Below are 16,014 nucleotides of genomic sequence, written 5' to 3'. Positions count from 1 at the left end.
ACAAAAGTTATAGTCAATAGACGGTCTTTCCGGGTAGACGGTCTTCCCCACACTGACCTTATTTGTATATTTAGGTACTTACTCTTCGTATGGACAGAAAGCCATTTGGCGTTTCTAAGTCCGCCGTAGTTGTAACCGCAAGGTGATGCTGTCATCGTGCACCCAGCCCATACCAATTCCCGTATTTTACACCTGGACGATTCGATCTGGAGAATCTGTTGTATCGTCACTAATTTTCACCGGAGATTTTTTTGTTTGAAGTTGGATTACACGTTATAAATCGGTGTACACTGATAAAGTTCTTGATAAACTCACTTGAACTTGCCGAAGGGCAGCTGGACAAACGGTACAAGTCACCCTAAGTGCGTTGTCACATTATCCGATCCGATATCGGATGTAGGGCCGATATCCTATACATTTAAGCCGCCATTTGATTTTTGCCTTTGAAATCCTTCCGACATCCGATATCGGATCGGATAATGTGAAAACGCACTAATGTTTTTGATAATCTGTAGAGCGTATACGGAAGTTACTGCATGAACTCACCGTGTAGAACGGGCCGGGATCTGCGAGCTGATGTCGAGCACTCGGTCGTCGATGCCGTCGAACAGCCACGAGGACACGTTGGCCGTGATGAACATGTTGTCACTTGTAGTCACTGTATACACTCACCGTGTAGAACCAGCCGAACCGGTCGAAGGGCAGCTGCACGGCCGGGATCTGCGAGCTGATGTCGAGCACTCGGTCGTCGATGCCGTCGAACAGGCACGAGGACACGTTGGCCGTGATGAACATGTTGTCACTTGTAGTCACTGTATACACTCACCGTGTAGAACCAGCCGAACCGGTCGAAGGGCAGCTGCACGGCCGGGATCTGCGAGCTGATGTCGAGCACTCGGTCATCGATGCCGTCGAACAGCCACGAGGACACGTTGGCCGTGATGAACATGTTGTCGTGGAAGGCGCGCATGAATATCTCCGCGCCCATCCGAACTATGCTGTTCTGGTGGCGAATGAAGTGCGCTACCGTCTGAGAAAGGACAATATGTACCTATATTACATTTTTTTCAGTACAGATGGTGTTTTTTTTACGCACTAGTGCGAGAAATGGTTCATTATATGCCAGGTCGAAACTTCGGAGGCTTATCTGTACTGAAAAACGTCGTACGATGCACGTGCGAAAAGGAAATTCGTAACTCGTGTTGATTTAAATGTACTATTTCAATGGAATTCATAAGTATTTTGAAACTAAATATTAGACGCGCTCAATCTCCTACTTCTTTTAAGATACTTCTCAAGCTTCATTTTTTATCTGATCATTGATCAATGATACCTTGATAGACTTATGTCCCCTATAGCTGGCATGTAATTTGTTATATATATATGTATTTGTATGTTTATGTATTGTATTTTATTTTTTTGTGTGTAGTATATTGTTTTGCGTAGTATAGTTTGTGCTAGATTTCCTCTAAGTCTACATTTAGTACACCTACTTACAAGGTTAAATTTATTATTCTCCACTACCTAGGTTGTCTGGAAGAGATCGCTCTTTAGCGATAAGACCGCCTCTTGTTTTACCTCTTAAGTTGTTGTTTATACTTGCTATGTTGTTTCGTGTATTGAGGTGTGCAATAAAGAGTATTTGTATTGTATTGTATTGTATACTTAGAATAAATTTAAAAGTGGAAAATGTCTGCCTTGGGTGAGACTTGAACTAACAAGAAGAACAAGAACGTTTAAGAAGTTTAACACTCTTACGGTAGATGTCGCTACGGGTCCCATTGACCTTAGTAGTGGAAAATTTCGCTGGCTTGGTTGAAGTCTTGGTGGCTCAGTTGGCAGAGCGCTGGAGTATCGATCCAGAGGCCGTGAGTTCAAGTCTCACCCAAGGCAGACATTTTCCACTTTTAAATTTATTCTAAGCCTAACGGCATCGATTGCAGACGTTTCTGCTAATCAGAAGTTAAAATTTTACATATACTTAATTAATGCACCGCCTATTATAATTAATGTAATCTATAATTTGGAACTTTAGCAACAGCACGCCGGATTAACAACTGATAAAACTTAATTCTAGATAAGTGGTGATTACGCTCATTCGTCCCTTTATTCACATTTTTATCTGTCCAATTGACCAAATTCATGGTCATGGCCATCTCGCCGGCATTGTAGGTAGTTGCCACAGCACTAACTGAGTAAGGCAACAACAATTAGACACCGTTCCTGTTTCAGTTATGCGTAGAACTACTGGCATTGCTGTGATTCCCGCTGTATATGACCGTGCACGTGCTAAAAACCTGATTCGCCACTTTGTTTTTGCAAGTAGCGGAAAAATATACATAAATATATGTCATGCCACCTCATCATCCTCCTTGAGTTATCCCGGCATTTGCCACGGCTCATGGGAGCCTGGGGTCCGCTTGACAATTAATCCCAAGATTTGGCGTAAGCACTAGTTTTACGAAAGCGACTGCCATCTGATCTTCCAACCCGAAGGGTAACTAGGCCTTTTTGGAATTAGTCCAGTTTCCTCACGATGTTTTCCTTCACCGAAAAGCGACTGGCAAATATCAAATGACATTTCGCAAATAAGTTCAGAAAAACTCATTGGTACTAGCTGGGGTTTGAACCCGCGACCTCCGGATCGAAAGTCGCACGCTCTTATCGGTAGGCCACAAGCGCTTTTTTAAATGTCATGTCACCTATCACTACATTCATGTACGTCGGTATGCATAGGCCTTTAAAGCGTTACACCGGGGGTTCCCGAACTATTCGCCGCGGCGCCTTGACATCTCCATCGCACGTTACCTATCTATTTCGATTAATAGTTAGGGCACCATGATATAATTTCAAACTTGCAAGTGCGCCGCGAACTGAAAAAGTACACTGCGTTAGGCCCTTGAAGCGTTGTGATGTACTTACCACGATGATAGGGTTGACGCTGGTGACCATATCGGACAGGCTACCGTTGGACATCTCAGGTTCGAAGTGCCACGTCCGCTGGTTATAGTACGATATCGTGTTGTTGTCATGCCACGTTATGTTCTCCTGTTGGCAAAATAATGTATAAAGTATACCAAGTCAAAGTCATGGTTACCGACTACATATATTTGTGAAAAAGTTTAATTTATGTTCTAAGTGGACCTCAAACTTTCGCAACGTCTTTTTACTTAGAACTCTAGATGTGAATGTATGGAGGTCTGGATAATTAGAATCTTTACTGTCGGTGCATTTTAATGAATAGGAGTCGGTAATCAATTATTTACCAGCGGGTTAGATAGGTACTAACTAATGGCGTTCACAAACGCTTTATAAACCTGAATTAACTAAATAATAATCTTTTGTCTTTATATCATTTAATATTGACTTAGATATAGGTATTTGGGAGAAAGGAATAAAACACAAATTTGATCAGGTCCACAAATTTGAGGTTAAGAGTAAGAGTTTCGCTAGACTCATGTGATTACCCTTCTACGCAAAAAGGTAATCACGGTATGTCCTGGTCAAAACGAATATCGGGTATAGTATATTATATCATGGGAGTAGGACATATAATCAAATGTATAATTAGGTTATAAATAAAGAATCATAACCTAATTACATATTTACCAATACGAATTTATCGCGATATTCGCGATCTCGAATAATGCCTTGACCGAAAATACCGACTCAAATCGACCCGTGCTTGACATCATATCATCGTGAGTCAGTGTGCGAAACCGACACAAGTGTAAAGTTCATAACAATTACATTATCTCTGCGACTGTTTACCGAGGTTGGTACCACGGTTCATACTCCCGGCAGTGGTTTTATATTATTATCGGTTCGAGGAAATTACTAATTATGAATGTTATAGGTATTCATAGTTACGTTACGGTTCGTTTGTATCTTCTCATATACCTATATGTATTTTTTTTTTTTTTTTCATTTAATGAAGTGATATAAAAACCAAAGGTATATTAGTATAAGGTCAGTGTCGGGAAGACCGTCTACACGGAAAGACCGTCTAACTGAATATAACTTTTATATTTATATACAACGTGTTTCCGGTATCACTCAAAACCTCAGACACCCCAACTGATTTTTATTTTTTTAAACTCATCTAGAGTATTCATCTTTTAATCTGATCGTTACTTTTTTTTTAATTGAATTTTTAATTTTCTGTACAGCTCTACTTGACTTTTAGCTCTACACTCAATAAAATAATTGCTAACTACCATCATAAACCATAAGACTATTTATTTGTGTACGTTACTGCAACGACATAAGGTTTACCAATAGACAGCTAAGATGTCACTGTAAAACACTTTAAAGCTTTATCACAGTAAACTTCAAATTGGACAGGTAATCGCAGTAAGCAAATTTAAACCCAATATTCAAAATGACAAGGTTGTAATTAGGTACGAGTTCAATTTGTTATGACTTATGATAAACATTAAGATTAAACTGACAAACAACGTCAAACTACTAGCGGAAAAAATAATCGTCCAAGTAACCAGCCAGTATTAATACCCCTAAATACTGAAAAAGGTAAACAACCTCTAGCAATGCGATATACCCAATGTTGTATTACGAGTACAATAGAATGGGCACGTAAAAAATAACTAATAATACTAATTTAAATAAAACTATTACCCCCATTAAGATATAGCTCAATCGATTCTACTCTCGATTTTGAACAAACTGTTTTCAGGTTTTTAGTGTTAAGTGAAACACGGTGTATATCTACCACTTCTTACACCCCCGAAGGTATACCAGTTTTTCATCCTTAATCCATTGGTCTTCAATAGATATCCCTAGGACGAACACTAGTTAACAATAAACTTGATTCGTGTTTCGAACTCGACCATCGAGTTCAACATGGTTACGCAAAAAATTAAAATAAAATAGGAGCAGTTTGAATATTTGTACATTATGTATGTAACGTAGTAATTTAATAATCGGTCTTCCTATCTAGACTATTACTACTCTTAAAACGCGTTCAATTTATGTTTTTATGTTCTGAAATATGTAACTTTGAAATTGTGCGTAGTCGGAAAGACCGGCATATACCTAAGAGTAAGGCACCTTTTAAAGGCTTTATGGGAAATAAGTCGAGTGTAAACGGGTGTTGTAGGTTAATTTTAATTGTAAGTTTCGGCTTTGCTTTTGTCTGGACCTGAAAAAAGAAGGTTATCAACCTCATCTACGGGACATATCCGGTCTTGCCTTCTAAATAGAAAAATTCTGATATGTTGAAAGTATCAACGTTATTTGTTTTAATATCTATCACATTACTCACTGTTATTACATAATATAACAATGAACATGATTTTGATACTTATTCCCATATGAAATTACGACAACGAGCACTAGACGCGGTCTTGCCTTACTCAGCGCGTGGGGACGGTCAACCCGCCGAGCCTTAAAAAAAGTGATTTTTGTCACATAAGTTTACTTTAATTCACCAAAGTATTATACTTGTAAAATATAATATTTGCTAGCCCATAGGACCATGCGGATTACTCCAGACTACTTTAATTGTCTAGTTTTATCCACTCAAACTTTATTTCAAATAAAGTATGCCGGTCTTGCCCGCACTGACCTTTAGTGCTTTATTTTGAGCCTGGGTTTATTCATTAAATTAGTAATGCAAAGTGGATTAGCGATAATAAAAAATTTAAACAAAATGCATACGTGACGGTTAGTTCTGTACCTCTACCATCAGTTTTTGGCGTTTTAGAATACGTTACTCGATGTAGTAAACGTCGCGGAAAATGTATGTACTTTTGGACTCTTTCTTCTTACGATGAAAGTAATTTTGTGTGACGTTTATGATTGTTGTTTTGGTTGATCGAGTAACGAAGAAAAAGTCATGGTATCATTGTGGACGATTATGATAATTCTGTAGCTATCGATGGTCGATGGGGGTCGAGTTGCACCACGTCCGTAGGAATTACCCACCGCTACCCTACACGTGACCCCTGGGTGGTGCCAAAAGTGCAACAACCTGGCAACCGTACTGTCTTCCAGAAGATCTCACGGTTCTTAATACATACACTGCTATTTACTCAAGATGCCTCGCTATGCTCAGATAAATCGAATGCGTCCTCAAATGCGTACCAGCACTGCACAGTGCCAACTGACTAAGGACATAGGGCCTTCTGCCCGAGTCTGCTCTTTAAATATTGAAGGCATAAGCCAGGCTAAGTCCGAATGCATGCATAAGATTGCCGTAGACTTTAAGATCGACGTCATTTTGCTCCAAGAGACTCACGCAGCTGACCCGTTGCAACTCTCTAAAAGGGGAACCATCCCTGGGTACCAAATGCTCTGTGCTACATACCACGCTAAATACGGTACGGCTACATATGTACGCGACAATCTTTTGCCATCAAGCACAGTCATATCCAACATCATAAATGATGATAATATTGCTACTACAACAGTGCAAGTGGGAGAAACGAAGATCTGCAACGTCTACAAACCACCGAATATTGCCTGGCCTCAACCTGCACTTCCAAACTTCGAACACCCATCCATCGTAGTAGGTGATTTTAACAGCCATCACACTTCCTGGGGTTATAAAAGTAATGACAATAATGGGGAAGCTGTCGTGAATTGGGCAGACGAAAGTAGCTACTTTCTGGTGTTTGGGAATAAGGATAAAGGCACCTTTAAATCCGCTCGCTGGGGCCGAGAATATAATCCCGATCTAGCCTTCGTCTCCCTTGACTGCAACCGGCGCCCCATACCAACAAATAGAACCGTACTTCACGATTTCCCACATAGCCAGCATCGTCCAGTCCTCCTAGAAGTCGGTATTAAGATACCCATAATCCAGTCCTACCCTATACCACGCTGGCATTTCCATAAAGCCGACTGGGGAAGCTACACCAAAGTGCTGGACGATTCTATTAGATGGATACCACCTCTAGTCAAAAATTACGAAAGGTTCCTAAAATTAATAATCTCCACGGCAAAAAAATTTATTCCCAGAGGCTATCGCAAGCAATACATACCCTGCTGGGACTGCAAGACCGATGCTCTGTGGCAAGAATACACAAGCACTGGGAACAGTGACGTCGCTCATGCCCTTATAACATCCCTAAACCAGGCCCGACAGTCGAAATGGGAAAGCACGGTCCAAGGCATGAGCTTCACTCATTCGAGCCGTAAAGCATGGCACTTACTGAAACGCCTCACATGCGGAACCGGTGGCCAGGCAAATATAAGTAAAGTGAGCCCTAATGAAATAGCAAGCCGAATAGTAAGCCTGTCAAAGGCACCAAGTCACAAAGCTCACACTCGTGCCGTCAGGAAGGAGCTAAAACTGCTAAAATCACAGGCTGCCCCAGATCCTCACTTTAGCCAGCCAGTGACCGCGGATGAAATGGAGTCCAGTATCAAGTGCATCAAATTGGGCAAGGCCTGCGGCGAAGATAACATATTCCCCGAGTTCATCAAGCATTGTGGACCTCGTGTGCAAAAATGGCTAGCAAAGTTTTACACAGCCATTATCAACTCTGGGAAAATTCCGGCCTCTATGAAACAGGCGAAAATAACTGCCATTCTAAAACCTGCTAAACCGGCCGACCGAGCAGACAGTTACCGCCCAATCGCACTTCTCAGCGTGATGTACAAACTCCTCGAGCGGATACTGCTAAACCGCATTGCCCCGACCATCGACAGGTTCATCCCACAGGAACAGGCAGGATTCCGGCCAGGCCGCAGCTGTAGTGATCAAGTCCTTGCGCTTACGACCCACTTGGAAAAAGGCTTCGACGAGAACCTTAAGTCGTCAACCGCATTTATAGATCTGACAGCTGCCTACGACACCGTGTGGCGACACGGTCTCCTCCTCAAGCTCCTTAAAGTGATTCCCTGCATAAAAATATATAAAATCATCGAAGATGCTCTTAGTAACCGGCCATTCCGAGTCCTCCTAGGTGATGAATCCAGCAGTACGAGGGTATTAAATAATGGGCTACCCCAAGGATCAGTTTTAGCGCCCACTCTTTTCAACTTATACACCTACGACGTGCCAGAGACTCAATCGAGAAAATTCGCATATGCTGACGATTTAGCTCTAGTCGCGCAGGACAGCAACATAAGCATCACTGAAAATCGCTTGGAAAGTGACTTAGCCATCATGGACGAGTATTTTACCCGCTGGCGCCTTCGTCCTAACGCCTCGAAAACCGAAGTGTGCTGCTTTCACTTAAACAACAGGTTGGCCACCAAAAAACTTAACATCACATTCAGGGGATCAATGCTCAACCACAACCCGTTCCCGAAATACCTGGGTGTTACCCTGGACCGAAGTCTAACTTACAGCTCCCATCTCAATAATACCGCAGCTAAACTAAGGACCAGGAATAACATTCTGCAAAAACTAACGGGTACAACATGGGGAGCTTCTGCTAACTGCCTGCGAACATCTGCTCTGGCGCTTGTGTACTCAACAGCGGAGTATTGCGCTTCCACTTGGCTTAACAGCGCCCACACAAATATCATCGATACGCAGCTAAACACGACAATGCGCCTCATAACTGGGTGCATGAAGCCCACCCCAGTGCACTGGCTCCCAGCTCTAAGCGGCATTGCTCCTCCTCACCTACGCCGCAAGCATCACCTTCTCAGGGAAATCGACAAAGCCCAAGCACGTCTGGAATTGCCTCTTAACAGGGACTTGGCTGAGTTTAGATGCACAAGGTTAAAGTCTAGAAACCCCCCGGCTCTCCTCATCCACCAACCGCGCTCTGTGTGGAACCTGAGTGACGCCTGGTCCGAAGAATGGTCGCAGGCTGGCGTCTCCCCTGATCTCTTCGAGCTAGTTCCGCAGAGCCGCGCGCCTGGGTTCACTGAATCACGTCGTGTCTGGTGCATGCTTAACCGATTGAGAAGAATCGGACATTGCGCCTACCTCCGGAAAAAATGGGGATGGAGCGATCGGGAGTGTTGCGAATGCGGATGCCCAAAGCAAACTGTTCGGCATATTGTCCTTGAGTGCCCACTGACAAAGTACCATGGCCCAGTGGAAGATTTTAAAAACGCAGCGAGCGCAGCCATCACCTACTTGGAGGAATGTAAATTTAGATTATGAACTAGCTATAGTGTATATACAGTGTATTGTAGTCTTAATTGCCATACGATAAATAAATAAAAGATGGTCAACAGTCGATTTATCTATTTATTATCTAAAATCTAAATATATCATAGTGTGTTATTTTTTTAATCCTAAGCTTAGAACTTTCCTTAAGTTGACAATTATCATATCAATTTATCTACGGGCCACATCGTAGGTATAAGTGTTTTTTTTTCTCCAGCAGATCTGTCCATTTTTTCTGTAATCATCATTTTCATACTCGTAATGCTCTAATGGAGTCAATTTTAAGCTGTTATTGTCATGAGATTTATTTATAGGAAATGCCGTAAGAGATGTACGAGTATTTGCATGTTTGCTAACAAGATTTACAAAGTGCGTCACAAAGTCAATGGGCAGTTAAGTAGGTTCAATGCCGGCCCGGCAAATAATAATTATATCACCTCCATCATTTTACGGCAGAACTTATTTTTAGGGTTCCGTACCAAAAAGGTACAACAGGAACCCTTATGGTGCGACTCTGTCCGTCTGTCTGTCCGTCTGTCACATTCCTAAATATCTCGAGAACTACTAATGCTATCAACTTGAAATTTGGAATAGTTGTGAACATTGTAAACCTCTACAAATGTATTACACACATTTAATCAGAGACCATATTCTCAAATCCGCAACGCAGGCTTCGTCAACTGAATACAAAATCCGTTATTAGCTACAAGCTTCGTCAAAAAGTAAGACAATGGAAAATCCGCAACATGCATCGTCAATAAACTAAACCTAAACAACAAATACAAATAGAAAGTATAATTTTTTTAAATATATTAATTTTAATTGTAGAAAATGGCCAAAATGAAAGGGGGGCAAACTGTAAATTTCAAGTTACTAGGTCAAGTGGGGTATCGTTGGAAAGAGCTCAAATTGGACGTAAATAAACTATTTTTTATAATTTTTTTGTTGTGGAAAATAAAAGAATTTTGAAGGAAAATGTAAAAAAAAATACCGTTCCCCCCCCCCCCCCTTATCTCCGAAGTTTACCAACAAAAAATTATGAAAATTTTAGTAAACATTGGTTTTATGCTATATATTACAGGAAAAATATAATCGTGTTTGTATTTTGAATACTTTTTTTTTAATTCACAAAAAACTTTTCAGATTTTTACTTTCAATTTACCCACCCTTGCGGATGTATATCGCACTTAAAATTGTTGTTTCCGTAAACCATCTTCTGTCCAATAAAGTAAAAACTGTTTAAATCGGTTAACATTATAAAGAATTATCCCTGAAAAACCAGGTCGCGCAAATTAGTTAGCAAATTAACCGGGAGATGGCGCTATACACTATAATAATCATTAGTGCCTATACTTTTGTCTTCTAGTCAAGTCATTAGAGTTATATGAAAATATGAGATTATTTTTACTAGGTAGTTTGAAAGAAAGTTTGTACGGAACCCTCGGTGGGCGAGTCCGACTCGCACTTGGCCGGTGTTTTTATGGTTTGTAAGTCACTTTCACCCCACTACTTTAGTTTAGTAATAGCTAGTCCTTAGTGCGAGTGATGACAAAAATTGAGGAGTGTCTTTTCAAAAGGGCTAGAGCACGCTTTGAACGTAAGTCTTCGATTATTGAGATTGATCATTGTCAGTCTTCGATTATTGATTGATTGGTCTCATCGACGAACTTGCGACCATCTCCAACGCACTTTCGCCATTCCGTTCGCTTCTCCGCAAGCTTCTCCCAGTTTTGGTAGTCGATTCTAAAGGCTGCCATGTAATAGGTAATAGTAATAGGTAGTTATTAAGTATAGGTATTTAATTATTTAGATCAACAAACACATCGAGTTGTCAGATGCATAGAAATCACAATTCAATATAGATTTTTCGTCCCCATCACACATAGTTAAATGCACTACTAGGGTTCTGAATTACTGATTCAAAAATAAGAAGGTATCAGATCTATCTACGTAGCTATAAATATTAGGTTACTGCTTATGGTCACGCTCTGAATGACTGAAAACAAGTTTGTTATGGATTGCTCACATTTCGTGCATCGAACCGATTGTTGTGAGTGTTACACATTCGACGAAAAGTAAACACCTTTGTTTTAACGAAAGTACCTGTATTCCGTATTGGAAAAGTAGTAAGTACCACTTCCAACAATGTCAAAGTTTATAATACTTACTACAACCCAATTTTAGTGTCAACAATGACCAGAGACATATTTTAAGGATTTGGCGCCCCGGCCAGTTAGATTTGCCGCCCTATTGTTATGATAATGTACTTAATTTAAGAAAAAAATGGGCTGTGCCGTCGTAAAAAGAGCCTACCGCCACGGACTCTGGCCTAGTTGGCAATAGGGTACCTAAATATGACTCCGACTATGACTATGCCGTCGTTAGGGTAGGTCAAACAAGACAGGCATGTGACAATAAACTCGTACGTCTGTAGGTATTATGATGTGATAATTTCATAGATTTTGACTGCGCCCATTTTAATTTATAAAAGTTGAGCATTACCTTTATATGCTGCTCTCTGTAGACATACGGGCCCATTTGCGACACTCGTATGGGGACTTTGTGCCCCGCCAGGATCTCGTCCACGTTGGTGATGTTTAGCAGGAAACACTCCAGGTACATGGGGATCGGGACTTCCCGCCAAATGCCGAATGACGTGGAAGTGTTTGAGAGGACCATCATCTATAACAATATGTGATTTTATAAATTGCATCTTTGAAAACTTTTTCATTTCTCAAGTTTTTTCTTGAATCTGTTTAAAATAGCTGCTGCAATGAATTATTTCATGCACGCATATATCAGGGCAATTATGATTAAAACATGGATAACTATGTCTTCTATGTCTCACTATCACCGGGCAATTTACATTTATTTTATGATAGGATAGATTCATACAAAATTTTCTAATTTGTTGTTATTGTCCAAAAGACAACACACTAGTCACACTAACACATGTTTCATAATTCTTCAAAGAGAGACAAGATCCATTTCAATCCGAAATTCTGACAGAAATTCTAATAAAATGGTCCTTATTGCCCAAAAAGTTAAGGACCATTTTAGTAATATTTTCTTAAACACAATTTCTGGAAAATTAGGGAAATAAGTTCTAGTTTGTACAATTGAAAACTCGTTTTCGAAACTTCATTACATAAAAGGCGTTAGAACAAACTTTTAATGAAGGGATTAAGACAAAGTGCAAATGCAAACACTAAATACCTTCTGCAGTTGCGCCAAGAACAAGGCCGGCCAGTACACCACGGCCACAGCTCCAAGCACCACGAAAGCTGAGCCGAAGCCCATGAGCAGCCCACTCTTCATGCCGGATGATACCATGGTGGAGGTTTTGCTTCCTGATGACAATGAAGACAAATTTTGGTTTGATGTTCAATTATACCTACTCATCTTAAGATAAATACTTATTGTTTTCCCGAGCAATATATCAACGGTCAACCACATCTTGGCACAAAAAATGGCGCGAAATTAAAATTTCCAATGGGAATTAAACCTTTGCCCCTACATTTCTAATCAATTTTTAAGTGTTTTGGCTTGTCGATGATTCCGCCAACTTAGTTTTTAGGAAGGCATGCATTTTATAAAAAAAAATTGCTTGCCAGTGCTTGCGTGAGAATAAACGGAACATACACTGAGTGGTTTAGCATCGAAAAGGGTGTTAGACAGGGATGTGTAGCGTCGCCGTGGCTGTTGAATTTATTCATGGATAGCTGTTTGCAAGATCTGAAAGATTATGATTGTGGGTTGAGAATGGAAGGGTTACTGGTCAAATGTCTCCTATATGCCGAAGACCTAGTATTACTTGCGTCGTCGGCCGAGGAGTTACAAATGATGGTAACAAGAGTGCATGCATCCTTCGAGAGTAAAGGAATGAGAATGAATGTCAGTAAGACGAAAGTAATGGTATTTGAAAGAGATGAGATTATGACAGATTGCGAAATTGAGATCGATAATGAAAGTTTGGAACAAGTGAAAGAGTTTGTGTATTTGGGAACGTTGTTTACAAGGGACGGTAAATATGGAAAAGATATTGAAAGGAGAGTGAATGCTGGGAATAGAGTGAATGGAGCACTAATAGGGTTTCTGATTTCTCGACCTGTTTGAAATCTCGAGCCCAAAGTCTCGAGTCTTCTCGAGTCTCGAGTCTTTTTATATAAATGGTAAAATTTTGATAAAATAATAAACAACAATATGATTAGTAGTTTTTATTGCACCACACTATGATAACAAATGCGTAACAGCAATAAAAATCTACTTTGAAATAAGCATAAATCAAATTTTAACAAGAAAACTACAATTATAGTCTTGAAAATAATACCTAATCCTTTAAATTCCCCGCCTGTGCACGGGTTAAGTAAATTAAAATGTCATGTATTAAATCATAATGTCATTGAAATTAAACATTTAAAATAACTTCTTCTTCTTCCTCGTTTCCTCGTTGCTGAGGATCGCGACCACAAGTAGCGTGTCTCCATTGAACGCGGTTATAAGCCATGTGGACTGCACAGTATACGCTGCCGCCACACGATATCTTCACACAGTCAGACCATCTCTTACGAGCCCCACCTCAAAAATGTTTACCATTAATTCGCCATATTATACATTGGTGCTCTCATAATGTGTCCGAAAAATCTGAGGGTCGCTCTTGGCATATTTTGGAGAGCCGTGTGGTGATATTCAGTTCTTGCAAAATAGAGATGTTAGTTCTTCTAGCTTTTCAAGTTATAGGTACTCGTAGCAGTCTTCGCCAGCACCACATCTCAAAAGCGTCAATCTTAGCCACGTCAAAGCTTTTCAGGGTTCAAGTTTCGGCACCATACATAAATATCGAGATTATCGAGAAGACAAGAGATCGAACTAATCGCACTTTATTTTGACGTCGGATTCCTCTGTTCTTCCAAATCTTGTCGAAGTTAGCCATAGCACTCTTAGCAGATTATCAGTGACCCAAGATACATGAACGCGCTGACTTTTTCGTAATGACGAAGTGCTTTTAAATAACACGAGGCTGTCAAAACTAGCCAAAGTCGCTGCCAGCTTACGTTGGAACGAGAAGTTAGATCGCTATATCTCGTTATAATTTATGGCCGCCGTTCGACACCGTCCCCATCGCCTCGCGATGAGACCTGGCAGAAGGTAAAAAGTTGCATTTCTCTTCAGTACTTTATATTCGGAACTGGAGAGTCTCGAGTACCTGTCATTTTTTTCTCGTCTCGAATGAAGCCGAAATTCTCGAGTTGTCTCGAGTATCGAGACTCTCGAGCAGAAACCCTAAGCACTAAACGCTTTTATGGGCAGCCAGAAAGTGTCGCAAAAAGCACGCCTGGCGGTGCATAGAGGAGTTTTAGTGCCTACACTTATGTATGGTAGTGAAAGTTGGGTGTGGGAGAAAAGACTTCAAAGTCAAGTGAATGCCGTGGAAATGAGAGTGTTAAGAAGCATGGCTGGTGTGAAGTTGAGTGACAGGATCAGAAATAGCGTGATAAGAGAGAAGTGTGGAGTGGATGTAGATGTGGTGACAAAGATTGAGATGGGTATGTTAAGGTGGTTCGGGCATGTAGAGAGGATGGATGAGAGGAGAGTAACGAAGAAAGTATATGAAAAAAGAGTGGAAGGGTCCGTTGGAAGTGGAAGACCTAAGCGAACTTTTCTTGTTCAAATCAGGGAAATATTGCAAAAAGGCCAGGTCAGAAGTACTTGAAACCAACGAGCGTGTATGAGAAACGTTATGAAAGTGTGTGAAGCGAAAGTGATTTGTCAGGATCGTAGTAAATGGAAATCCGTGATCTCTGCCTACCCCTCTGGGAAACAGGCATGATTGTATGTATGTATGTATGTAAAAATTGACCAGTGAGCCCTACATTTTCCAAATTTACCCCCTTTTTCTAGTGCCAAGTTCTGATTGACCATCTACAACTCATTTTTAAAACTAATAAACTTCATGGTTACAATTTTGCTGACCTTCACACTAGGCAATGCCTGTCCTGTGGAGGAGAAAGAATTCACTGCATTATATTAAAATTATTAACTATGAAAATGTGCATTTATTTAATATGAAAAGACATCACTTAGCTGGATGATAACAGCCTGACAGATCACTGTTTGTTTTTACCAGACAAGCTGATAGCCTGTTAGAGAAAAATACCCAGAGCAAGAAATATAATTAATTTATCTAACAAAAAGTTTATCATAATTACAATAGAGTTAGTCAGCTAGAAATGTAGGTTAAGGCTAAGAATATCCTATACTGCTTGAATTGATAAACTTTATTAGTATGTTTATCAGTAAAACATCTATTTTTATATAAGTATATTAAATATCACTATCAATCTAGCATTTTCACGCTTAAAAAAGTAGATCACAATTCTTTTTAATTCTTTATAAATAAGTATTAATGCATTGATAGGAAGCTACTCCCTATGCAACTAAAGAATAATGACATAATTAAAAACATAACTGAAACAGTCCATAATAGATACAGTAGGACTAGGACCTATAATCAAAGGGGAACTTTATGGCCAATAAATAGTTTATTCCATTCAATTTGATGAGAGTTGACACAGTTGCTTATGTTCCAGATAATTTTAGTATGATTACTAAAAATAGTACAAATTATACAACTGCAATTTTAAGATAGATATTATAGCCATTTTAAAAAGATAATTTGTTTCTTGCATTCTTTTCTATTATCTACAAATGAACATACAAAAAAGTTGATGCAATGTTGAGCTTTTTGTATAAACAAACGATAAAACGCTCGTCATTACTCATCATTTTCATGATACAAATAAAAACTAGTAATATTGCTTAGTAGTGAGGCTGTGGCGATCACGATTAATTTTATGTATTATAGTTACATACTAATTTCATATTTATTTCTTTATAATTATGTTCTTAAAATAACTTTATCC

The 16,014-nt window shown here is 39.8% G+C and overlaps 1 protein-coding gene across 2 annotated transcripts in view; it reads right to left on the bottom strand.

Annotated features, from left to right (window-relative positions):
- LOC125229500 (protein croquemort-like) overlaps positions 1 to 16,014 on the bottom strand; it is a 42,562-nt gene that overhangs the window by 26,331 nt on the left and 217 nt on the right. Inside the window, exons 2-6 of one of the 2 annotated variants that reach the window (XM_048134361.1) lie at positions 15,065 to 15,087; positions 12,308 to 12,441; positions 11,594 to 11,773; positions 2,923 to 3,048; positions 827 to 1,030 (exon numbers count right to left, since the gene is read on the bottom strand). In XM_048134361.1, the coding sequence (XP_047990318.1) occupies positions 827 to 1,030; positions 2,923 to 3,048; positions 11,594 to 11,773; positions 12,308 to 12,424 (627 nt within the window). In that variant the 5' untranslated portion in view covers positions 12,425 to 12,441; positions 15,065 to 15,087. The remainder of the gene's footprint in view (positions 1 to 826; positions 1,031 to 2,922; positions 3,049 to 11,593; positions 11,774 to 12,307; positions 12,442 to 15,064; positions 15,088 to 16,014) is intronic. The other variant, XM_048134353.1, reaches the window with a different exon arrangement.

Source organism: Leguminivora glycinivorella, chromosome 1 (genome assembly GCF_023078275.1).
Source record: "Leguminivora glycinivorella isolate SPB_JAAS2020 chromosome 1, LegGlyc_1.1, whole genome shotgun sequence".
In the NCBI taxonomy this organism is placed as follows: Eukaryota; Metazoa; Arthropoda; class Insecta; order Lepidoptera; family Tortricidae; genus Leguminivora; species Leguminivora glycinivorella.
The sequence above is the reverse complement of the archived record's forward strand: the minus strand, read 5'-3'. Positions and strand labels throughout refer to the sequence as shown.